Genomic DNA, 25,721 nt, shown 5'->3' with positions numbered 1-25,721 from the left:
AGAGCACAAAATACCAAACAGAGTTCTCTTTAATGCCATCTTACTCTGACACGGACATATAAACACGAAATACTTAAAAATTCCCATATTTACAAGAAATAAAGGTATTAATTTTCGTGACCAAACAGTTGGGAAACAAGTCACATGTGTGTTCCAGTATATTGCGCGAGCTCTTAAAGGGGCAGCAGCATAATAAAGATCTTGCCATAAAAAAAGAACAATTCTCTGTTCATAATGTTCATCAAACAACAAAAGACGGGTCCACAACACTCACTGATATTAAAGGAATTGTGTTCACTTATAATAGTTGAGCTTTAAATATGGTAAAGTGTTGAAAGAGAGTTTACATATACAATAAAATAATTCAATCATAAACAATGATTTGTATTAATTTCTAATTGATTTATTAATGTATTAAAAATATTTCAATGACGTTTTAGGGATTCTTTTTTTACCTCACCCCACCACTCTGGTGCTATCAAATTAAAGGTGTGATGAACTGGCCTTGTTTATTGTTTTATACTGGTGTATGAGGTCACATTTTAATTTGACAAAGTACATATGAGCCCATCAAATAACAGAGATCCCGATTCGCACAGGCTTAAGATCACAGATAACCTCTGCAGTTAATACAAATGACTAGAGGTCCCCAGGTAATACTAATCTCATGCGAATAGTGCTCAGGGCACAACAAGCGATCTCTAACAAAGCAATAGTGACACATAGTACAAAAATGTTTTACACGCATAGATTGCTGCGCCATTCCTATCAGATCCAATATTCAAGGCACATTAATGTCTTTTAATTTTGAACTCTCTACAAATTCAGTGTTGACCTATGTCTTGTTCACGAAGGAATCCTTGGAGAAATTAAACAAACAAACCATGCATGTTTTTCCCACATGAGCTGGATCGTCTTTAAAAATAAACTTTAACCACACATTCCTAATATTGGAATCCAAAGGAAGTTTATTCAGCGACTGTTTTCTTCCAAGACCAAAAAGTTTGTTTATTGCCTGCTCGCTCTATCTGGTTCCGCGGCACTTGTGTTACTAAGAATTGACATGCGCGAACCAGTGGGCGGGACTAGAGAAGTGGTCGTTGATATTTTTCTGTGGAGGCGGTGTTCAACCTATCAATGTCGTCATAGATATGTGCATTCCAGAACCTGCCGTTCGCTGGGCCTGGTGTCATTAACAGATGTATTCTCAGTAACAAGGGCGTTTTCAGTTCTGACACTTACATGATGTTAGCGTGAATACAATTCCCTCTTATATAACAAAAGCTGGGGTTAAAATTTGGATTTTAATTCATGCCTCCTTTAAGGGCTGGTGCCACCAACTGAATAATTTGTATCACGAGTGCCACCATCTCTCAAATGTTATTCTAGAGCCCCGTTTGTGCTATTTTTTGTTAAATAAAAAACAATGATATGCATAGCTGGAATAAATATTAAGGTCTGCATTTAAAAAAACACATTGAAATGGGTCCCACACACCCCAAGTCATTTATTGACATCCTGCGCCCACAATTGTGTCCTTTGAGTTTCATTAATTTCATGTCACCATTTACACATTTTTTTCAGTGATTCACACACATTCTGGCATTATTTTAGGTTAGCGGCACACTGACCCACTAACACAGTGAAACATCAGCTGCAGGTCTTCAATCATTCAGAACATCGAGATCTGACTTGTGATATTACAGACTCAAGGACAGTTCGTCCATATCTTCAGTACACTTTTATGCTCTTCCCTTTTCTTTCTAGTTCTCTCAATTGCCTTAATATTTTTTAACTTATTTCTGAAATTAGCCATGTAAATGACATGAAGATTAATATACAGTGCTGTATACAGTATTTTGGTCTTTAAAATCATAAAAAGAAGGCATTCAGTATTAAAATAGAGTCAGAATGCGTGTTCTCCTTCACTCCTGAAAATATTTGGCTATCGGTTAAAACGAACATTGAACAATAGTTGGCATTGGCCTTTGTGGAAGGCAGCCAAAAACATATTTTTTTAAGAGGTGGTGTTTTTATGATTTATTGATGGATTACAGAACACATCTGATCCTGTAGTGAATTTTATGAACAAGTGTAACACTTTTTCATGGGCTTATGTGTGTGTGAGAAAGAGAGAGACAGTTCAAACTAATTGACTGTCATAAACCTCATGTTTGCCTCTGGGATGTGGAAGTGGCTTATGACGTCAAAATCCAAGCTGGGATGTTTTTTCCACTTCGGTTATGATATCACTACTAAGACCGAGGATAAATTATGAAGTCATCATTCAAATGGACTTCATGTTATGATGTCATTGTTCAAATTAATGCCAGCAGAATAAAAAAATACAGTTCTGCATTTGTGTGTATATATGTTTATGTTCGAATGGGTGCTGCTGTTTCTCTACAGTGTGAGGCATTCTGTTGTTCTCCACACCCTGTTTTCTCAGACATGTCTCAGCTGGTGTTGAAATTGAGCAACGGAGCTGCATTCTTCACTGCCAGTGGATCTGAGCCACAGGATATCAGCTCATTTTGTGATAGAGAACAGCTCTCTCCCCCGATCTCTCTCTTTCTCTGTTATTCGGTTTCAATGTGTTTTTTTGGCCTGATAAATTGGATGACAGATGAATTTAAAGCTTGGCTGCGTAAAAAGCAAATTGTGCCAAAAGATGCAGCAAAATGTACCTAAACATTACAAATTATTGGTAAATTTTTTTAAAGCCAACAAAGGTGGCGATATACTGGCAAAAGTTACAAATAGTAACTTGAAATATGTTAGGAGCAATAGAAATAATGGTCTCTCTCTCTCTGTCTCTCGCTCGCTCTCTATCTCTCTTCGCCCTCTCTCTCCTCTCTCTCTTTGCCTTTCCCTTTCTCTCTGTACATGTGCGTTTTTGTGTTTCTGTTTCATCATTAAGCAAGGTTTGAGAAGTCTTCACCGCTTATCAATAGATAGCTTGTTTACTCATTTCCCTATATAGCGGATCCTAATATTATAGAGGTTGAGGTAGTGTAACACGTTTTTGATATAACAGAATGGACAAAATTAGATCTACTATGCAGTAAAACTTTGCACTTCATCTTAATGCTGTGGACTTTTTAGTTGAATATCAAAAAATTGCATTTAGCAGTCATAAACGCCTTTCTGTTTGCATGCACACGGTAGCATTTTAGGAATGGATAAATAATATTAATTATATAATAAAAATTATATTTGATATTCGCTGGGAATTCTTCGAAAAAAGTCTCACCTCTCCACCGCATGCACGCATATAGGCTGTATCCACGCTGGTTTAGGCTACAGTACAGTACTCACACATTTACAGAGAGAAAGAGGGAGAGAGAGAGACCATTCATGCTTTCCAATTGTTTGATGACAAGCTGTTTAATTAATTAGGGAATAAGCCATTTTAACTCAAGCCATATAGTAATTTTAGAATAACTTGCTGAAACATATTAATATAATAAACATAACGAAATGACAAAACATATTACAAACAGCTTGAATGATGGCACTTACAGTGTCTGATGGGAAACATATCTTTAGCGACCATCTTAAGGCTAAAATACACTACAAGACCTTTGCTCAGAATTTGCCCAGATTTTCAGTCTGGGCTTGTTGCAGAAAGTTTTTCTGGAGATTTGATCGGTTAGTGTGTTTTTATCTGAAACTTTCAAAAAGTCTGCAATTGTATATTGAATAGTTTAAACTTTTGACCTATAATAGGCAATCGTCGAGTTAACACTGCACTTCATTTTCATAAATTTTATAAAGGACCCCACAAAGAACTCATATTTAACATTATCCCAAGTTACTGTATATGCCACACAAGTCTACAGTGTAAATAACCTACGTAATATTAGTGAGCGTGAGACTTCTTCAGTTGTCCTTGACAGCTTTTCGGTGCGTTTTTTAGCAGCGCCACCCTCTGGTTACCTAAACGTGCCGCCACCGAATTCAACAAGGAAAACACGTTGAATTGTTTTTGTTATTTTGTTATTTTTAAACGACAATCGCACACACTATTCGATGTTATATAATTAAATCAACTAATTGAATATTCGAAAATCGTTACTCATCCCTATAGCATTTTTTACTTTAAAATTATTTATAGCTGAACTTAAAGGCTTATATATTTTTATAAACCTTAAATAAATTCCTCACTATGTTTTCTCAACTAAAGTTGAAAATTTTTGCACTTCCAGGAATATAAGCCTAAAAACTATGCACAAATACACACCATAAAGTCCCTGAAAATCTTGGACGGTGCAAAACTATATTATATTTAATGTAACCATCGCGATATATTTTTCCGATAGCGATACCTCTTCTATCGATATAAAAAAATCATGTCATATACATACGGCCAAAAGTAAGTGGAAGCGAGCAGGGCGAAAAATATAAGAACACTTCGAGCTCTCAGAGCTGATGTGTGGGTGTGCTTTGGTTTTAAAAATAAGTCATGGAGTTATGAGTTATGTAAAATAAATTCTGTTTGTAAGCTTCGCAAGTCATGACCCACAAAGTCACTTGGCTACTGAATTGCATTAGACAAAACGTTTATTCCAAAACGTAACAATGACATTTATTGTGCTTTCACGGATGTGACACCAGCGCATTTACAGCACGGATGAACTAGGGGTTTATACTGCCCATGGTCATTGTTTTAACTGTAATGCACCACAACAGTCAAGTGACTTGCGTTACCCACCTTATTCCCCTGTGCTACCCACTTGAGGGGCGCAATCAACAGTTTGGGATAGCAAACCTCTGATCTTAAATTGCACATCATAGCCACTCTGCAATGTTAAGGGATGTTTTTACACTTATCCTTACAGAAAACCCCAGGTGGTACACAGCATGTTTTATTTCATGTTAAATTTTCTATTTAAAATATTGTAGTATATCGCAAATGTGTATCGTACCGAAATACTACAATTATGCATACAATAATTTCTACATTTTTACTGGCCCTGACAAAAAGTTTACTTGCCCGCCACAAATAGTAATAAATAAATAATAATGTCTAGTTATTCGTTTTTTTTTACCTATGCAATCTTGATAAATATGTTCATAATACCTTAAAACTATTACAATTTCAATGGCACCACTAATACTTTTCTAGAATCCTGTAACTGTGTCAACAAATCGTATGTTTTGGCTTGAAGATATCAGCAGCAGTCCTGATATCTCTTCATAGTTCAAGTCATTAGTTAAAATGCTGTATTCAGTACAAGCATTACAAACATTGCTATGCATGGAGTTGCGATAAGCAAAGGTTTACCACAAATCTGAATTGTGAATTGGCAATTTTTTGGAGTAATATCTGTTTGTAATAACTCAAAAGTATTATGCCACTTATGAACTGCTTAACATGCCCAGTTCCGAGCAACTTTTTAATATAAAAGAAAGGCCAGTTGGAAATTTGACATCTGCTTTGGGAAAAAGGTTTAAAATACCGCACCTACTAGACCCTGGGAACTTCAAACAATGATTTAATCTGTTTTAAATGAAAGCACGGCTAAACTGAAGCTTGAATCATGCACAGGTTGTTTTTAAAGTTTACATTATGAGAGATATCTGATTTTGGTGTTGGAGTTCCATGACGTACATGTGTCTCCGTACCATCTCTTATCTGTTCTAAACACACGCCTTAGAAAGGCGTCACTGAAAAACCTCACAAAGAAAAGTCCATATTTAAATTCCATATAAAAAAAAAGATATATATACAACATTTGCATTACATTAAAATTATCCTGAAAACTAATTGCAAAATGTTTTCTACATAAATAAAATAAAATAATATTAAATAAATAAATATTTATTTATTATATATATACATACATAATATTTGTTTATTCATTTTTGTATAATGATCTGGACATTTTTTATATTCTTTTTTTGACATTCTTTTTATCATCAATAAACACAATAGCTTAATAAAGTTAACATTAGTCTCAAACAGTTACCCAGGTTAAAGACTTTGCTAGCCCCATTTATGTGTGTGTCTGTTCAGCTGAGCAAAAATCGAGTGTTTGATATGAACATGGCCCTGGGGCTATTAATGTGTCTTGGGAGATGAGTTTGACACGAGTGTATTGCCACTGAGGACGGAAAGAAACTGACTCGTCCTTCCCGTGAGCGCTGTTCAAGACGGGAATAATGGTTATTGCGGAAGGAGAGGAAAAAGGAAAGGAGGACTGCGCTTTGTCAGCTTGGAGTTTACACTTGGCGAAGGCCACGGGTCTATTGTACACAGTCCATTAAACACGGATTGAGCAAAATGTCAGTTGGACTTGTGTGTAGATGCATTTCCCCACTAACTTTATAGTGTAATTAGCCTGTTATAGTGAATGTGTGCGTGTATATGTGTGTGTACGCTATCCACGTTCCTACAGCTCTTTACTTTAGCTTGTTTTTGTACGTATGAATGCATATTCTGTTCATGTCACTTAACAAACAACATTTATTGCATTGAGCTGCATGGGTGTATTATGCCATTTCCAGCACACATCATTGAAAAGATACAAAATCATTAACAAAAAAATGTGCAACGGTAGTCATAGAAGTACTATATATTTGATGTTTATTATGATAATGCATGATGATGCATTCAAGGTGCGTATTTACCTAGCCGGTAAATGTAACTCAGGTTTTACGAAAAGAGTAACAGGTGTCTGGAACAGAAGTGTTGAACTAAATAAGAACCCAGCTTAGATTTACCCCTTTAAATAATTTCATCAGCTAAAATAATTTAGATTTTTTAATACAAAACCAAATTTATTTTATATTATTGTGTTATTTTGACTATTTTTATTATTGTTATATTTTTTGTATTACCATTATTTTCTGTTACAATATTTTTCTATCGTATTATTTTATACCATTTCCGGTACAATATAACATTTATTCAGTTAAGTTTCATCAGTGTACATTGCAAAGAGAAAAACTTACCATATTCTGGTATTAAGTACTTTCCCGCAAGTACTACTATTATTATTAATAATACTTTTTTAATTATGATGTATGTTAAGCTGCTTTAAAATAATGAAAATTGTGAAAAGTCCTATTAAATAAAATTTATTTGAATATTTTCTGTGTGTGGTAAAGCACAAACTTAATTATTTTATTTTAGTTAAAAATAATTTCATTCACTTTTTTATGCTCTTTTGTTTGCGTTGCATTGGTTATACTTTATATCCTGTTTTTCACCTATGGATAAAGTATTTATTGCATGCAGATACAAGCCCATGTTTTGCTGGCATTAGTTACTCTTCATGGGTGTTCACACTCGAGTTGAACTTTAAAAAACAACACACTTTGCGTTCACACCTGGACTTCCCTGCTCCACTTTAGTCTCGGCTTGCTTCTAACTCACACTTATTTAAACCCAGTGAAGTGAAATATTGTTGTGTAAAACAGAAGCTCTGCTGTTTTATTTTAGCACTGTTGAATATGAAAGCTGCTCTTTTATCATGATTTTATGTTTGATATCTAAGGAGTGGCAATATAAAAGCTTTATATGAAAAATTGCTATTTAAATGACAATCACAAAATATGTTGAAATATTCAGAAAATTCCTTTGATTACCATTTGCGGGTTTGTGGTTTGATTAGTTTGATCGCTTATAATAACATAATCAGTTGATCTTGTTGTCATGGCAACATTACCGATGACCCAGCTGTGAAATTGCATTTGTACAGATGGCAGGAGTTGTCCCCAGGGGACAGGTTTACAGCCACAGAAAAAGAAATACACAATCTCCATGTTTCTATCGTTTTTCCTGATTGTGAATAAATCTGTGTTGTCAGGCTATAATCATACTTTACTGTTTTACCTGAAAATTCGAGTTGACATGTTGTTGCGTGTCTTGATGTGTCAGAAATTCATAAAGCAGTGCAATAATGGCAATAAAGGAGTTCACACAACAATTTTTCAGCAGTTATTCACCCTCACGTCATTCTAAACCTGTCTGACTTCCTTCTGCAGAACACAAAATATATTTTGAAAGATGTTGGTAACTTAAACAGCCTTGAAGCCACATTGACTTCCATTTTGTAGATGCAAATCTTCTTTTTTAAAATATCTTCTTTTGTGTTCCACAGAAGAAAGAGTCATATACAGGTTTGTAATTAAATTAGGGTGGCTAGATGACATTATTATTGTTTTTGGATGAACTATCCCTTTAAAAAATGTAATTAACGTTTAGACTCCTTATCATTGGCAAAAGAAACAGTTAAATCTAAGGGGTCTGATAGAAAATGCTAATAAGATTATAAGTGGCCTTTTAAAAAGTAAAATTTTAGAACTTAATATGATCCCTCTGAGATAAACGTACCTAGTTCAGCTGAGGTGTGAAGATTTCGCAGAATTCGAATACCACAAAGTAGGTACCTCAAATGTATCTGGTTGTGTACCTGCATGTATGCATGCGTGCATGGCGTGCATGGCGTGCATGCTTGCAAGAGATGGTGGTCTAGTGGGTTAAACCACTGAACTGGTAAATCAAAGGTTGCTGGTTCGATCCCAGCATCCACCACCAGTGTGTCCTTGAGCAAGACACTTTACTCCACGTTGCTCCAGGGGGATTGTCCCTGTAATAAGTGCGTCTGCCAAATGACAAAAAAAGAAAGTGTGCTTGTTTTTCCGTAGATGAGTAAAAGTATTTGCTTGTGAAATTGCTGAGGTAGAGATGAGTGTTTGTCACACCAAGAAGAAAATTGCTGTCATAGGTCAGTTCTCAATTATGCAACTTTCTAAAATTCTTATTTTCATTCTTAGCATTACAATATATATGTTAAATGTTTAGAATAAATGTTTACATGCACTGAAAGTAGTACAGAAATATGAAAATAGTTTACAGTATTTGATTAGAAATGTTCAAAGTGAGATTTCGCCTTTTGTGTCGGGGCAAGTTTGACCACGGAGTCAAACTCTGAAGGTGACAGGTGATATGAATGGTGTGTTTTTTTTGGTTGACAACTCAAAGAAACGGGACATAAAAATTCTACGGCCAAACGCACTATTAGGAAGAACAGAGCAGCAGATAATGAAAGAAAAAGTCTGGAAAATAAGAGGAAGAGCCGCAGGACATCAGACGACTGGGAAAATTAGACGCTTTATCGTTTTTGGTTCAATAGTTTGTTTATTAAACAGAGACGGCAACAACAGCTTAGACAAACGCAGACAAATCATTTATTTCATTACTGGATTTAGATACAAACAAAAGTAAGTGGTACTTATCCAATCAAAAGTCACCAATATAGTGTTTGTACAGTGTATTGTAATGTACAATGTTAGTTGCATAATTGCATTTTGTATTGCCACTCAATTACAAATGCACACATGATTCATACCTGCAGACGAAATTCGCCGCTTGAATCAAAAATAGGTAATATATGTGAATTGTTTTAATCCAAAGTGTTTTTTTTATTTGGGGGTTTTAGGTGTCTACTCTCGAGCGTCGGAAACGTCTTTGATCCAGCACCTGGATTAATTTGCCCAACCAAAATCAAGATAACAGCGTCGTCTTTTTTGGTCCTTGGGCCAACCAGAACGGGTTCTAAACTAGGGCTGGGGGTAAACAATTATCTATTAAACGATTAATCTGGCAATTATTTTATCGATTAGTCGACTAACCTAACGCCTGATTTGACAATTAGTCTAACGATTACTTTTCTGTTGCTCGATTAATACAAACCATAATGTATCTCAAATAAATACCAAAACAATCTTAATAATATACTTTATTCAACAATAGTTTTGCTGGGCAAAAAATATTCTGCTTTACACAAAAGGGGAGGCTGAACTAAAGCACATTGTCAACAAAACACAGACATCAGTTTCACTCACCGCATGCGGTTCATGTCCGGCATCTTTAGTGTTGGGACGTCTCCATATATCAGTTTCAAACGATCTCCAAATCCACACTTATATCCACCGTTTATATAACATTCATCACACAAATGCAGTGAACAAACAAACACCTGATCTTCTTGAACGTATGCTCTTCAGACACGTCAAAGTCACGACTTCCCGCAACTTTTCGGCATCGGAGTGCTTTGCTTCCTATGGACACGCATCCTTTTTATTATTTTATTTATGTTAAATTAGGAATTGAAGCATTGGGATCGCGATACGAGGGCAATGTATTTATTCAATGGAGAAAATGTTCCGATCCGTGTGTTACACGCCTTTTTTTAGATGCAACTGCATTTATAGAACCAAATAAAGCAAAATACCATTGCCTGCCATTTCAGTTCAGCTGCAATAAAGAGTTTATCTGTGAATTCGGAAATAAAAAGCTAAATTGTCTTTTTGCGCCTGAATAGAACATCAAATTTAGGGCTGTGACAGTCTCTGTGAAATCGCAGTGGTGGAAAGCCGGACAGACATTTCATTCTTCTTTATTTCAGATATTATATTTCGAAATGTATTTAAATAACTTCTATATATAGGGCTATTTCCTTTCTATTCGTCACGTGGTTGCAATTTGCAAATATTATAATATAAATATAATTTTTATGTGTAAAATTACCAGGTGTGTAAACTAGGTGTTTAGTTAGGTGTGTAAAAAAAACAGGTGTAAAAAGGCCCTAACAAGCACAGTTATGTGCAGATATTTCTTTGTTTTGGTTTGAGGTTTTTTAAAATGAGCAATAGAAAAAAAACACGCTTGCTTTAGGAAAAACTATTTAAAATACATTGTTTTGGGAATCAAAAATCAATTCCTATTTGGAATCGGAATCGAAAGGATAGGAATCGGATCGGAAACAAAAGGAATAGGAATAGGATACTTGTGTTTAAAATTGTATCAATTCCTGTGTGCATATTTTCAGAAAAGTACATGCGTTGCGTGATATGCTGATATCTCAATAAATCCCTTATGAAAATGAATATTTTTACTTTAGTAAGCACAGTTTAACTATAGTACCTGCACTAAAAGGCACAGGAACCACAAATTAACCATAGTTTCATTATAGTTACAACAGTTTAACCATGATGTAGTTCAACTATGGTAATACAAATTGTAATAAATCAGAAAAACATTGTTCTATGTGTATATATACACAAAACGTAGCTTATAAATATATATATATTTGCAGTCAATTTATATCTAAATGTTTTACTTCTACTGGGAATCGAAACTGGGAATCGATAAGAATCGAAATCGATAAGCTAAATCGGAATTGGAATCGGAATCGATAAAATGAACAATTCCCAACCCTAGCGCACAAATAAATTAAACACACAAGCTCAATGGCCTGCATTAACAGCATATTGATTTTCACGGCAAACGTTGTAAACAAACAGATTTAATCACACTGGCAGACACGCAGTGTATTAGTGCTGGTTTTTATGATGAAACACTCAAGACACACACACACTCTTCTCCACAGGGGACGACTGAAGGCCAATTTCTTTACAGCATGAAGACTAAATTGAAAAATCATTTGATTGTTCCCAAGAGGCTACCACACGAAGACACACACTTGTGCTCACATTAGAGTGATTCTCTTCCAATCAGCATTGCTCTGGATGTCACCTTGACCCCGTGCCATCTCAGACTCTTCAGTCTGAGCCATTTAGACAGGCTGGAACCAGCAAGCACTGTTAATAATTGGGGTAAAACGTATGTAGGTTTGAACGTTTTTTTGCTGATTGCATATAAGGTGTGACTGTAGTTACATGTTGCAGTCTTTAAAGCTTGACCACATCAAGAAGCAACATGTATTAGATACTGTTGGAAATTCTTCCAGACAGGCTCATGATGTCTGCGGACTACAGCAAGAGAAATGGGTAAGGGGATAAAAATTAGTGTTAGATTTTTGTTCCACATGAAGTCCTCTCTTCAAAAGTATAAGAATTTGGTGAAACGGAGAAGCATAAGGTAGAAGCAAACATTGTAAAAGCACAGAAATGTTATTGAATTGGAAGGAAAAAAAGGGATAGTTTACCCAAACATTCTCATTTACTCATCCTCATTTCATTCCAAACGGTATGACTTTCTTTCGTCTGCAGAACACAAAAGAAGATATTTTGAAGAATGTAGTTAACCAAACAACATTGAACCCTGTTTACTTCCTATGTATGGTCACAAAGCCACAGAGACATTTTTTTAAAATATCCTCTTTTGTCCTTCACAGAAGAAAGACTCATCGTTTTGAACGACATAAAGACAAATAAAAGATGGCATTTTTTGTGAACTATTCCATTAAGTAAAGTCATCTATAGTGTCTGAAATGAAACTCAAATATTGTTTCCCTGATGTAGTTTATGTCGGAAGAAAATGGGGGAATTTTTTATTGTATTTCATTTTTAATAACAGTAAAGCTGTGACAAGAGAACAATTGTTGTATAGTTTCTGATCTGGGCAGGAACAAGCCAAACCACAAGTATCTTAAACAGAAATCTAGAACAGATAATCTGCCTGAGAAATGACTTCTGGTTAGTTTAGTGTGACATCTGGGGTGTAGTGTCGTGTTTCATTGTCTGATAGTTTCTGATGTGATTTGATAACATCGCTCCACTTTTCAACAATTTCAGACCTCAATATTTTTCAGTGTTTTATTTTGTGTGAGACTTATTGTGCTTAGACATCATTAAGATTATTTTGGAATAGATATTCACTTATTTCCTTTAATTTGAAGCTGCTTGAAGCTCATGTGGTAATGGAAGGGGGGCAGATCAATTCTGATTGATGAAACAAAAGGGACTACACAGCACACACACACATGGCCAGGAAAAAATGGAGACTGTCTGGAAGAGCTAAGTATGCATACTAAAAAGATCTCCTTTAAATCAGCTGTGTGTGTGTGTGTGTATTATGAGCATTAGCAATGTACTGTAGTCCTGCAGTTTCACTGTTTCTCTGCAATTATGTGACCTGCATACTAATCACATACTCTCTTTCGCTCTCTCTCTCTCACACACATCAATTTTCCTCCTCAGGGCAAATGAGGATAAACCTTTAAAATCACCATTGGTGCTCATACCATTTTGTATCTATTTGAATGAAAAAGTTACACACACACACTAGTTAAAGGTTGAGTGTATGAAATATTGAAGCATCTAGTGGTGAGGTTGCGAATTGTCACCAATGGCTCACTCCGCCGCTCACCCCTTCCTTTCAATCCACTACAGCGGCCGACACAAGACTAACATGTCGTCATGGTTTTGCTTCTTTGGCGAATGGATTTAGGAAACGCAGTCTGAAGAGCAGTTTGTTCGTTTAGGTCTAGAAACAACATGGGGAATTCCATGTAGGAGACCCGGGGTTTATGTATATAGAAAAAGCTCATTCTAAGATAATAAAAACATAATTCTTAAGGTCTTTATACACCTCTGAAGACATATTGCATTTCTGTCAATAGATCCTCCAAAGAACTACGCACTGGACCTTAAAGAAGACATTTATTAACCCCATTGTGGTATTACAAAACTAGAAGAGGCTTTGTATAGAAAATCTTAGCAAGTAAGATGGGAAATGATCCGTGTGCTGTCATCTCTGGCCTCTTCTGGTTAGTGACAGCTTCACTTCCCAGCCTGATGATAACCCACACATAGGCGCACACATCGGAAAAGCATGCGCTAATGTTAGTTCTGTGTACGCATATCTTTTCCTCTAATATGAACTCTTGAGGCTCTACGTGTCGCAAAGGGATCCCCTGTTTACGCATGTAATTTGATGTTAGCAGTACTCAGATTCTCCCATGGCAAAGCTTGACGTTGGTGCTGGAATTTATACCCATCCCGTAGTCGAGTAAACAACATATGGCCTGTTGAAACGCACAAAGCTGAGGACCGATGGATGGCAGAAATTTCTCTGAGAGCCACGCTGGAGTTCACACAGGATGTGTCACACAGGAGGTGTCGGCTCATCACATTCACCCAGAGGACAGTGCTGTCAGTAGGGTGGGGGGGAGGTAAACCGGCAGCTGTAAGTGTGCATTGATTAGGGGCATTTGAGAGGCGTTAATGTTGCTGAAAATGGAGTGAGACAGCAGAAGATCAAAGCACTGACTGAGTCCGATTTGACGCCATTCAAAGCAGAGGGAAAAGGCTGTTTGGATTAGCCAGAATTTCCCAAAGCTTTCAGACTGTTGTGTTTGACTGATTTATAGATTGGGCTTTTATCCAGCACCACCTTAGTTTGTTTGCTTTGAGTGCGCTTCTGTGAATCTGACTGGTTTAAAAGCCACAGAAACACCTGTGGTCTTTATCATTGATATACATTGGTCTGATGGGGTTTAATGCGCTTTTAGTTGATTTTAATATACTAAAATAGCACACAATAGAAAAGACATCCTGGTCAATAAACGTTGGTCTACAACAGCTATAAAAATGAAAAGAATTGAAGGTGATTGGATATCCGGGGCTTAGCCCAGAGACCTCCTCATGTTTTCAAATACAGTGGCGTAGGAAGTCAGGTCCGGGTCCATATGCAAAAACTTTTAACGATGCACCACCATCTGTGTGCGACCGAGTTGCGCATTACTGGACATCGGTTGTTTACTCAGGTTTGTTATTTAAATGGCGATGCGCTCAAATCGTAACGGCAGACCCCAAGGGTGCGCAAACGACCAAGCACCAGAAAGAAGGAAAAAGCGATGCAGCCAGCGTTTTTGACTTGTTTTACATGCACGTTTGAATGACCCTAACATTTCTATGATAAAACATATTTGAATATCTGTATGATCAGTACTACTTGCCACGCGTCTTTCTCACTAGGCCTACACTACAGAAGCTGCTGGGAAGTTGCATTGTTTTGACGATCATATTTTTTTTTTACGGAGAAGGCCCCTCACACATTTGCCCATGGGTAGATGCCCCAAAAAAGATGCAAAATGTAAACGACCCAAAGTGATTCTTACATGACACGGTAATAAAACATTCAGGTCTTTAGCCCCCTTAGCCCACCCCTAGTGCCGCCCCGGTGAGAGGAGGAATGCAGGAGGAAAATAATTTTGATGGAGAATAGATAGAAATAAAAAATGTTTGAAGGGGATTGAATGAAAAACAGGGCAGTGAAAGAACAGAAAACAAGAGGGAGAGACGGGAGGGTGAGGTAAGGAAGGCCAGGCACTTGAGAGAGGCAGAAAACTGATACACAGACAGATGTGTTGAAACAACAAACTCAATCCTCTTCCAAGATCTGTGTTCGCCTCTGAAGGTCATGGAAAATCAGTCATGTAATGAGAAGCCGCTGGGGAAGTGTGTGTGTTTTTGTGTGTGTGTTCCTGTGAACTGGGTGCTCCTTGACAAGGTCAAATGCTTACGTGCATGTGAGCAGAATATCTTAAGAATAACGAAAGGACAACAGACCTACCTCTACCTCTTTATTTATAGATTGACAGATCAGTCCCAGCTGCAAAATGTTCAAACAAAGAACAGATGTTCATCTGTGCATGGGCAGCTATGTTTAATTTATGACATGTGTTGCCTTTATCTGAAGGGACAGTGTAGCCCTGGAAAGAGTATTTGACAAATGACCATCACTTACCAGAAATCCTGGAGGCTCAGCCGAAGCCGGTGGTCGCTGTAGTTTACAGGCATGAGATTTGACCTCTGTCTGTGGCAGCAGTTGGTCTGCATTGAGTGTGACATGGCTGGAGGTGGAGCATATTGTATGGATTTATAACAGGCTGCTGAATGAATGGTATATTTTGTATTGCTACAGTACAGAAAGTATATTAATGTCTTCAGTAGAGATGGTGGGTAGGGGAAGTTCATGCAAATGTCAACCGTAACCCTATCATGTCATGTGGGGAAGGGTTTGGGTATAGCTAGGATGGTGTGAGAGGTAGGTGTAGGATTTGGATGTAGTTTTTGTATTTAAACTTAAAATAATTCTGTCAAGCGTGAACCAGTGTACGGGGCTAGAGAAGTAGTCGTTGATATTCTTTCTGTGGAGGCGGTGTTCAACCTATCAATGTCGTCATAGATAGGTTCATTCCAGAACCTGGTGTTCGCTGGGCCTGGTGTCAATAGGAGATGTAATCTCAGTAAGAAGGGCGTTTTTCAGTTCTAACACTTAAATGATGCTAGTGTGAATACAATTCCCCCTTATATAACAAAAGTTCGGGATAATTTTTTTATTTTAAATCATGCCTTCTTTAAAAAAACGTTGACCCCCAAACCACATCTCTTCATGACATATGTCTCATCTAGAGGGTGAGACTATTGACTGTCTAATAGCCAGCCTTCCAATGAACCAAACAATTCCCAAAGGATGAGTCCTGCCCTACATTTTGTTCTAAGCCTTCATCACAATAGGGAAGAAAACATATTTTCAGCTTTTCATGCCGACTTAAACTAAAACTCTAAAAACTCTTTATTTGATCAGCATTGGCTGAATGCAGTAGCGCTTCACTGTTTGATTTTATGAACCCTCGTGGCCATTATCTTCAGATTTATTGCTGCAATAACCTGATTTATTTGATTGTTTATGAAGATAAACTCTCATGAAAGGCATGACGACCTTCAACTGCACACAGTTTAGTCCACACACGCACACACACACACACACACACACACACACACACACACGCACACTCCAAAGAGCGGTTAGGCTTATATATTATTAATCAAAGAAACCAGTAACAGCTCGATTGTTCCATGTCGTTCTTGTAAGGTCATGTGTGCTTTTGTTTAACCGTGTTGTGCTGAAATATAAATACAGTTATCATATCTGACACATTACGAGTCACTTCATTTAAGAATGCTTAATGCAGAACTTTTGTGAGTTCAGTAAATACACAAGAAATTCATCTCGGCAAAGTCGCCCGTAGAGGGAAGTGGATGTTACTCTGCGGTTTCCTGACTAATCTCGGTGTTTAATATTCATTTAGTTCAGGGTGGTCGTGTTCCTACTTAAACACGCCATACTAAAAGCCCTGTTAGCTTTCCATGCTCGTGTCAAGCATTTAGCGGAGCCATTCGCTCTCAAAGCATTTCAAAATCTCCAGAAACCCCTTTTTGCAATTTGCTGTCGATTTCACAATATTGGGCTTGTGACTTTGCATGTCTCAACTTCACTTCAGTTGCACAAACTATATATATATATATATATATATATATATATATAAGCACTGTCAACGTTTACTTATGTGATTCATTTTTTCATATTAACGTGTTTAAAATATTTATCGCCATTAATGCAAGATCTGTTTTTCCTGTCATCATTGTGCATATGTCCACCTAAATGGCACAACTGGTTAATGTAAGAACACTCTTGAACTATGGCCATCAAAAGCATGTACACATTTACTTCGGCACAAATTTGGACCTTTTATCTGAACTAAGAAACGGTGGGAAAGTGCTCTAATCTGTCAGTGCCATGATATCATGAAGATAAATCGGGGAGCCATGTAAAAATGATTGACTGGGCTAAAATTGTCCCAATGGCTGCTTATTGAAAAGCCGTGATGAACAGCTATAAGCGGTCAGGATTTATTTAACAGTAATGACCGGCGAACTGTATTATAGTGTCTTCACAGTATAAAATATATCATATTCATTTAAGAGCTTTTTGCATGATGAAATATTTTAAACATGCCAAAGCATTCTTGAATTGAAAAACATTTAAACATGCAATTTAAATTACAGCATTAGCTATTTTTTTATTATAAACGGCAATAAAGCTGGGTTATTGTAAAAAAGTAATGTTACAATATTATATTATTCCCGTTCTGTAGTAGAAAAATTCTATAATGTTAATTTAGGATTTATTATTTATTAGGATTATTGATTAAAAAGCTTCTCCTTTTTATAAAGTATCGCTAATCTCTATGTGAGAAGCTTTTTTTCGGAAGAGACTCTATTTCGGGAGCCATCACATGAGCAACTCTAAATAATTCAATCGTTAACCTTGAGTCACTCTTCAAAACAAGATTAAAATGGCACACACACAGATTTCTGTGCTGTTGCTTTGACTTAGATCTGCATTAACCATCATTTACATTTAGACATTTAGACACAAAATCTTTTCTGTCGTTATCGAAAGCGTAAAAAAGCTAAATTAGAGTTTATCAGAATATCAGAATTGAATATTAAATTCATTGTGATGTGGAGCCGGGTTTTTAGCCAATAGGGGTTTCAGTAGCAGGGCATGGCTATGCAACATTTTAGCACAAAAATTGGATATTAGAATATAGATTTTTATTAAAACTGCTTAACTCTTTCTTTTTTCATTAAAAAAAAAACAGTTCCCCGCCAAAGACGAGTTATTACGGCAATCAGTGTTTGTACTGTTGTACAGCAGGTGGTGCTATTACACACCTTTGGGAAAAAGTACAGAATCACAGAACCTAGAACGTATATGTTTTAGCGGTTTTTAATCATTTTTCTGAGTGTAATCTGGGCGGAATCTCGCCACACCACGACTAACAGGAGGGCAAGTGGCTCCCAGCGGGAGGGCACACAATAAGCATCATTAATACAAAAAAAGTCAAAACTTCCACATCTGTCCAAGGGTACACTGTCACTTATACGACTTGTGCAGGATGCCGGCACATTTTCCGTACAATTCAACAATGATAACACAAATTAAGCAATATGACCACACTTACCACCGCACGGAGGCTTGCTAAAAGTATATGAAATGCATAACGTACCTTTTAAAAAAGATGAAAGCCCCTCCTGCGAACATTAAACCTCCTTAAAACGTTGGAAGTATGGATAAAGTGTATTATAAAAATAATTATGAACAAATTAAACAGGTCCCCGAAACAAATGTAAGCGTTAAGTGTCTGTTGCTTCAAATCTTATGTAAAAAATGTATGATCTCTAGTCAAATGTGTAGATCGGTTGGCCTTGGGGATGCTCTGTAGAATTTGGGTTATGTAATGACTTGTTGTTGTGTGTTCGCAGGCTCTTTAACCTGACGTTGAAGAAGCTTGTGATGCTGAAAGAGCTGGATAAAGACTTGACCTCTGTGGTCATCGCCGTCAAACTCCAGGTCCTAACACCTTCCTCTTTCCTTACCCGCCTTTATTTATTACTTTTTTATACTGTGTGAAATCAAAATTGACGATGTACTTTTGAAATAATCTTTTAAACAATATGATATATTATCATAATGTAATTACTTAGTTGTTTAAATGATATAATATATATTATGAAATGTGACCCTGGACAACTAAACCAGTCTTATGGGTCAATCTTTCGAAATTGAGATGTTGACATAATCTGAAAGAGGAATAAATAAGATTTCATTTGAGTTTTTAGAGAAGGACGATATCTGGCTGAGATACAACTCTGGAACCTGAGAGTGAAAAAAATCTTAATATTGAGAAAATGCCGTTTGAAGTTGTGAATCAGGGCCAATCTGGCAGGGCACTCACTAACAAAAATAAAGTTTTGATATATTTATTATAGGAGATTTACAAAATATTTTCATGGAACATGATCTTTACTTAATATCCTAATGATTTTTGGCATAAAAGAAAAATCGATAATTTTGGCTTATTTTAATTTTGTTCCTGTTTTACTTAAAACTGGTTTTGTGATCCTGGGTCACATATAACGTTATATTTATGGCCCTCATTTCTTAAACTATAAGAAATATCTTACAAGTGTTAAGTTATTTGTCAAGCTATAAATCATTGTCTTGTTTTTGGAAAAAATGCAACCTGCATAAATATACCCTAAAAACACATAAGGTTGAGCTTAACCCATAACCAGCCTGACTAGCAACTTCCTGTTTTTACTCATTTATCTGTTCTTTCACCTCTCCCACTCTCCCCCTTACACCCATCTCTCTCGCTCTGTCTGGTTGAGTTCAGTGTGTCAGGTGTGAGAGTTGCAGATTTTCTCACCATCTGTTCTTGACTGCCTATCATTTTCTCTCATCCTTTTCTCTCTCTCACTTCTAGGGCTCAAAGCGAATCCTTCGTTCCAATGAGATCCTGTTGCCATCGACCGGTCTGACAGAAACAGACCTGCAACTCACATTCTCACTACAGGTGGGTGTGTATGGAACCATACTTGGATACAGTGCAAGTGGTTTAGCTGAATATAATTCTACTGCATACATTGAATCAGACAAACAACAACAAAACTCTGTCATCATTTACTCACCTTTAAGTTATTCAAATCCTGTATTTTTATACTAAAATATACCCCAAATTTATATTTTTATACCCCAAAACAAAGATGGCATACCTTAAAATGCATATTTTGGGAGATGATGTTCGCTAATGGAGGTTTAAGGGGGCTGGGTCGAACGTCAGATAGTTGATCACTTCCTTACTATTATTCAGTTAATATAGATTGCCTTGCTTTCCACACTGACAGCTCTAAAAAGCTTGAAACTTTTGATTCTCAGTATCCTCACTTCCTTAAACGAGACGCCAACAAACTTCAGATTATGCTGCAGAGGAGGAAGAGATACAAGAACAGAACAATCCTGGGCTACAAGACTCTCGCCCTCGGCCTCATCAACATGGCGGAGGTAAACACCAAGATATCTTTCATCTAAAATGCCCTTTATCATCCATTCCTTCATTAATCGATTGATTGAATGTTTGGTCAGGTAATGCAGCACCCGACCGAGGGTGCTCAAGTTCTGGGTTTGCACAGTCAGCTGAAGGATGTGTCTGTCCCTGTCGCTGAGATCAGAGTTTATTCTCTCTCCAGTCAACCCATAGACCACGAGGGCCCAAAAACCAAGATGAATGGTGAGAGATTATTAGAGATTATGTTAAAGACGGTTATTTTACCAGGATAGTCCTATTTAGAGAGAGGCTTGGCAATTGCTGCATAAAAGAGCTCAACAATAAACAAAACAAACAGAAAGCTACAAATGGGTAGTTGATCAATAAATAATAATAATAATTTGTTACATTTATATAGCGATTTTCTGGGCACTCAAATCGCTTTACATGGAAGGGGGAATCTCCTCAACCACCACCAATGTGCATCATCCACCTGTGTGCATATAGAAATTGTAGGAAAAAACGAATGCTAATTTATACTATATAGTATAATAAAATTAATATATAGAAAAGAAATCCAAAATTTTCATTTCAAATCTGCATTTCTAGAAGTATTGTGGGCATTCCAGTCCAGTGTGTCACATTAAGTCGTCAAATCGCAATGTATAAAGACATGATAAGACACATAAAAACTGTGGTACCAATAGAGGTCATCCCTTAAAAATATACTTTTGAACTTTTCCTTAATACATGCAGAAATATTACTGTTGTATTGCATAAATGTGAATATGAACTTTTTTTCTTTGCAGTGTTTGAGGTCTGAAAAATACAGTGCATCTTTTCTGTTATTTTGACCAGTTTTCATTTTCTGCAAATACATGAAAATAGAAACAATATTTTTGATGGAAATTTGGGAGAAATAGTGTTATTGTTCACAGAATGAAACGTTATCATTTTACCTAAACACATACCTACGGTATAAATACTACATTTTAAAAATATATGACTCTCGGTTTTTTTCTAAATTTGTGCTATGCCACACTAAAAATATATTTTTCAGAACTAAAAACTGTATTTTATTTAACAACGACACATTAAGCACGAAATAATGCTCTTTTAAACTAAAGGGGAATAATGTAACAGTCAGAGGCAACCAACACTTGTACACAGCAATAGAGTAATGCAAATAACATGAACGTCACGCTTATTCTTTTCGTCTTTCCTCTGGACCAGATCGATCTCCAGACATTGATAACTACTCGGAGGAAGAAGAGGAGAGCTACTCGTCTGAGCAGGAGGGCAGTGATGATCCCGTTCACCATGTAAGTGAAGAGCGTAACACCTGGTCAAACTTTGGCTGTCATGTGCAGCTTTAAAAGAATGCAGGACTTCACATAACATCTTCGGTATGTCTGATATTAATGTGCAGTGAAACAGATCGGGCGAACGTAATCTGAAGTTCAGTTATAATAAGTGAGAATTCTGCTTGAAGCGTTACGTTTGTGGTAAGATTAAAAGATTATTAGATCAGATCATCCAAGGCCGATATTAAAATGGGAGTGTGCGTGCGTGTGATTAGCAGGATGTCTTGTCATCCAATAAAATGTGTTTGTTAAATCTGTTTTTGCTTCAGTATCTAGATGACGAAGAGGAGGAGGTTAGGAAGAAGAAGCCCAGACGCAAACTCACTTCCAACGCATCCATCACTAGAGTAAGACACACTTCCTCTCCTGGAGCTTTACTAATGATTATAAATGACTGAACCAAGCTCCATTTAAATCTTTCTCACTTATGCACACACTGTTTCTCTTAAAATTATCATATTCTTCACTTTGTGTGGTGAAATGGAATGGAGAAGGCGTTTTAAGTAAGTACATGTCTGTCGGGGTTCCTGTCCTTAACTGAAGCTGAAATAAAAATAAAGGCAAAAAGACTATTTTCTAAATTTGATTAGTAAAGTTGTAATAAAATTAAAGAATATTAATAAAAAGTGATCATGATTTATGACATCTAACTAAAATAATATACAAAATGATTTGTACTTCTCATTTGGATAAGGTTCTTACAGTGATTTGACACAACGTGGAATGTGTTTTTATTCATATTAGTTACCTTGTCTGTTGCAAATACGCAACTAAGAGAAAATCTAAGAGAAAATAAATGACTACCTGTAGTCATTCAGCAGACGCTTTTATCCAAAGCGACTTGCAGAGAGTTAAGGGAGCAATAAGCGAAATGTCATACAGGAGCAGTAATACATAAGGTGCTAATGCAAAGTTTCTAGTTTCAGCAAAAGCTAGACCAATACCAGTTGTGAGAAACATTATTCAAGTATTCACAGACATACCTTTAGGGAGTGGATACGGCAACAAAGAGATATAATTATGAAAAAGGCCTGTTAAGATGAAAATGAAATTGTATGAAGAAAAACAATGTCTGCGTCAAAATGCATAATGCTTAATTATCAACATGAAATTATGTTTGCCACTGTTGGCATTATCAAGTAAAAACTGATTATCTGGTTAAAAATATGCTTGTGGATTCTATTGGATTTTGAACATTTTCCCTCTTTTTATGAGGGAAAGACCTTTTACATTTTGATGATCAATTACAAAGACATTTTCTTCCCGTGGATTAGCGGCCCTTATTTTGAATATTTGGCCAAATACATGTAGATTGTATGCAGTTTGCTCTTTTTTGCCCTTTTTAATGTCTTTTTTCATTATTTTTTCCTCCAGCAACCTAACATCAAGCAGAAATTTGTGGCCCTGCTGAAAAGGTTTAAGGTGTCAGATGAGGTAATGTCTCATTCCTTTGGCCTTTTTCTCTGATATACGACCGTGATATAACATTTCTTTGCAAACTCACGTTCTCTACACTTCTGTAGCTTTATTTATCTTTCTGACTGTCTCTGACATCGTTGCCCTTTATCATTCATGAAAACAATTCTACGGTATACAGAATGTTGACGGATAATTATGTCTCTTTTTGCATGTGTAGGTGGGCTTCGGGCTAGAGCACGTTTCCCGCGAGCAGATCCAAGAAGTGGAAGAGGATCTGGATGAACTCTACGACAGTCTGGAAATGTACAACCCCAGCGACAGCGGCCCTGAAATGGAAGAGACGGACAGCATTCTCAGTACTCCAAAACCCAAACTCAGGTGACTCGCCGCACACATACACAGGCTGAATACATGATGACTAGGGCGCCCTCTGGTGATGAGACTGGGTTGTCTGACCTTGGCACATAACCTCCAGAACATCTTCTGTATTGGATGGGATTCTCTGCTGATCGAGGCAGGAGGCCAAAACTGCAGATACTTACGTGTATATGTTGTTGTCACTGTTATTTTTGAGGGGATGACTTTTATGAAAACAGTATAAGGGATTACATTAAAATTTTGTTGCCATTTACTCTGCTTCATATCATTCCAAACCTGTTGTTCTGAAACTCAGAATGTGAGGCAAAATGTTACGCTGCTTTTTTTCAAACATTCAAACAGAATTGGAACAAATGATGTTGATCTCCAAAAAGAGAGCATAAAAGTGTTCAGTACGATAGTCCCTATGTTCCTATGTGTGCTATACATTGTAAGTTTCTAAAGACAAATGCTTTTGCTCATACCTTTATTTATTGGGTGAGTTAGACTATTTGTGTGTTAAAACCATTTAAGCTGTTTCTGCAAAGAGATCGTAAACCAGATCGTAAGAACTCTTTACTTTAAAAGAAATGTTTCTTGTCGTTTACAGGATTCATTTCAAAATGAGAATAACTTTGAAACAAAAAGTGTTATTATTTTAATTATATCCCTATAGCTGTCATAAAATATTAGGACAAGACTTAATTTCAAGCGAAAAAATGCAATTGCATTACACATCAAAATATAAAAAAATAAAACAGATTGGAAGAAAATATTTAAAGTGATAGTTCACCCAAAAATGAATATACTGTCATCCTTAACTGACCCTCTTGTCATTTTAAACCTGTATTACTTTCTTTCATCCGCAGAACACAGAAGATATTTTGTAAAATGTTGTCAACTGGACTCAAGTCACTTGCATTGGTCCATGCAGTAGAAGTGAATGAGGTCCAGTGCTGTTCAAAGACCAACTGTGTTCAAAATATATTTTTGTGTTCTGCGGAAGCAAGAAAGTCATAAAAGTTAATAATGGCAAAATGGTGAGCAAGTGATGACAGAATTTTCATTTTTGGGAGAACTATCACTTTAAAAAGGAGACTTTTATGTTGTTAGAATTAAAAATGATAAAAGGCTACACGGCTAAATAAAAGATCGGAAGGCATTTTTTACACATAGTGAACACTGTCCACAGTTAATATGATGAACACATTTGTAAATCCAGACTCAAGTTGGCTTTTTATGAAAACAAAGTTCATTCAGAATGTTACATTATGGAATTTTTTTTATTAATCCATTTGTTTTAAGATTCTGTTTTGATTAGAAAAAGCAAAGACAAACATGAGCGGTTAGTGAGTGGGTAATAATAATGCCGAACTAACCCATCAAGTATATAAAACTGGGAAACAGGTTACATGGCTAAAATCTTGATATGTATTTCTTCATAAAATTCTTCATTTGTTTTATTTCTTTCTCTTTTCTCGTCTTTTTGTGTCTCACAGACCTTTCTTTGAGGGAATGTCTCAGTCAAGCTCTCAGACAGAAATCGGCAGCTTGAACAGTAAAGGGAGCCTGAGCAGAGACCTATTCAGCCCTGTGAGTTTTACAAGAGGAATTTAGCATGTTGTGTGTCATTTCTGTGTGTCATTTCTGTGACTAAACTGGTCCCAACATGTTTCCCGAGATTTCACCCACCGACCACTATTGATCACTCGCTAAGCCAGAAGTTAAACTGTTAACTGTCTTAACAAAACAAAGCCCACTCCAGTTATGTACCCCAGAAAGATTTCAAACAGTTTGCTTATAGAACACTCTGCCACTTCATTCAAAGTATTCAATATGTCAGCGCCATAAAAACTTAAGTACATCATTGTTATTAATATTAGTAGTATTCTTCACTCCATTAATAATTAAATTATTAAAACCTTTGTCTTTGAAAGTCAAAGATGCAGGTCTGTTACATGTTATCTGAGCTGATTTCTTTGGTGACTAATTTTTTTTATATGGTACTTTAAGGAAATGTAGTCCCAGTGTATTGCAGTGGTGCAGTCCACAGACTGTTGAAGGATTTAGTTCTTGACAATCTGGAGCCTTTGAGTCAAATGGTTTAGAACCACTACATTAGTCTACATTATTCTTACTTTCT

The 25,721-nt window shown here is 36.5% G+C and overlaps 1 protein-coding gene across 2 annotated transcripts in view; it reads left to right on the top strand.

Annotated features, from left to right (window-relative positions):
- The window catches only part of LOC130420821 (phosphofurin acidic cluster sorting protein 1), a 47,757-nt gene that overhangs the window by 12,113 nt on the left and 9,923 nt on the right, over positions 1 to 25,721 (top strand). For both annotated transcript variants that reach the window (XM_056748331.1, XM_056748330.1), the window contains exons 2-10: positions 18,874 to 18,961; positions 19,878 to 19,967; positions 20,330 to 20,455; positions 20,537 to 20,681; positions 21,672 to 21,760; positions 22,072 to 22,149; positions 23,177 to 23,236; positions 23,439 to 23,599; positions 25,078 to 25,171. In XM_056748331.1, coding sequence (XP_056604309.1) covers positions 18,874 to 18,961; positions 19,878 to 19,967; positions 20,330 to 20,455; positions 20,537 to 20,681; positions 21,672 to 21,760; positions 22,072 to 22,149; positions 23,177 to 23,236; positions 23,439 to 23,599; positions 25,078 to 25,171 — 931 coding nt within the window. The remainder of the gene's footprint in view (positions 1 to 18,873; positions 18,962 to 19,877; positions 19,968 to 20,329; positions 20,456 to 20,536; positions 20,682 to 21,671; positions 21,761 to 22,071; positions 22,150 to 23,176; positions 23,237 to 23,438; positions 23,600 to 25,077; positions 25,172 to 25,721) is intronic.

The sequence above is a fragment of the Triplophysa dalaica genome, chromosome 1, assembly GCF_015846415.1.
Source record: "Triplophysa dalaica isolate WHDGS20190420 chromosome 1, ASM1584641v1, whole genome shotgun sequence".
Lineage (NCBI taxonomy): Eukaryota > Metazoa > Chordata > Actinopteri > Cypriniformes > Nemacheilidae > Triplophysa > Triplophysa dalaica.
The sequence above is the reverse complement of the archived record's forward strand: the minus strand, read 5'-3'. Positions and strand labels throughout refer to the sequence as shown.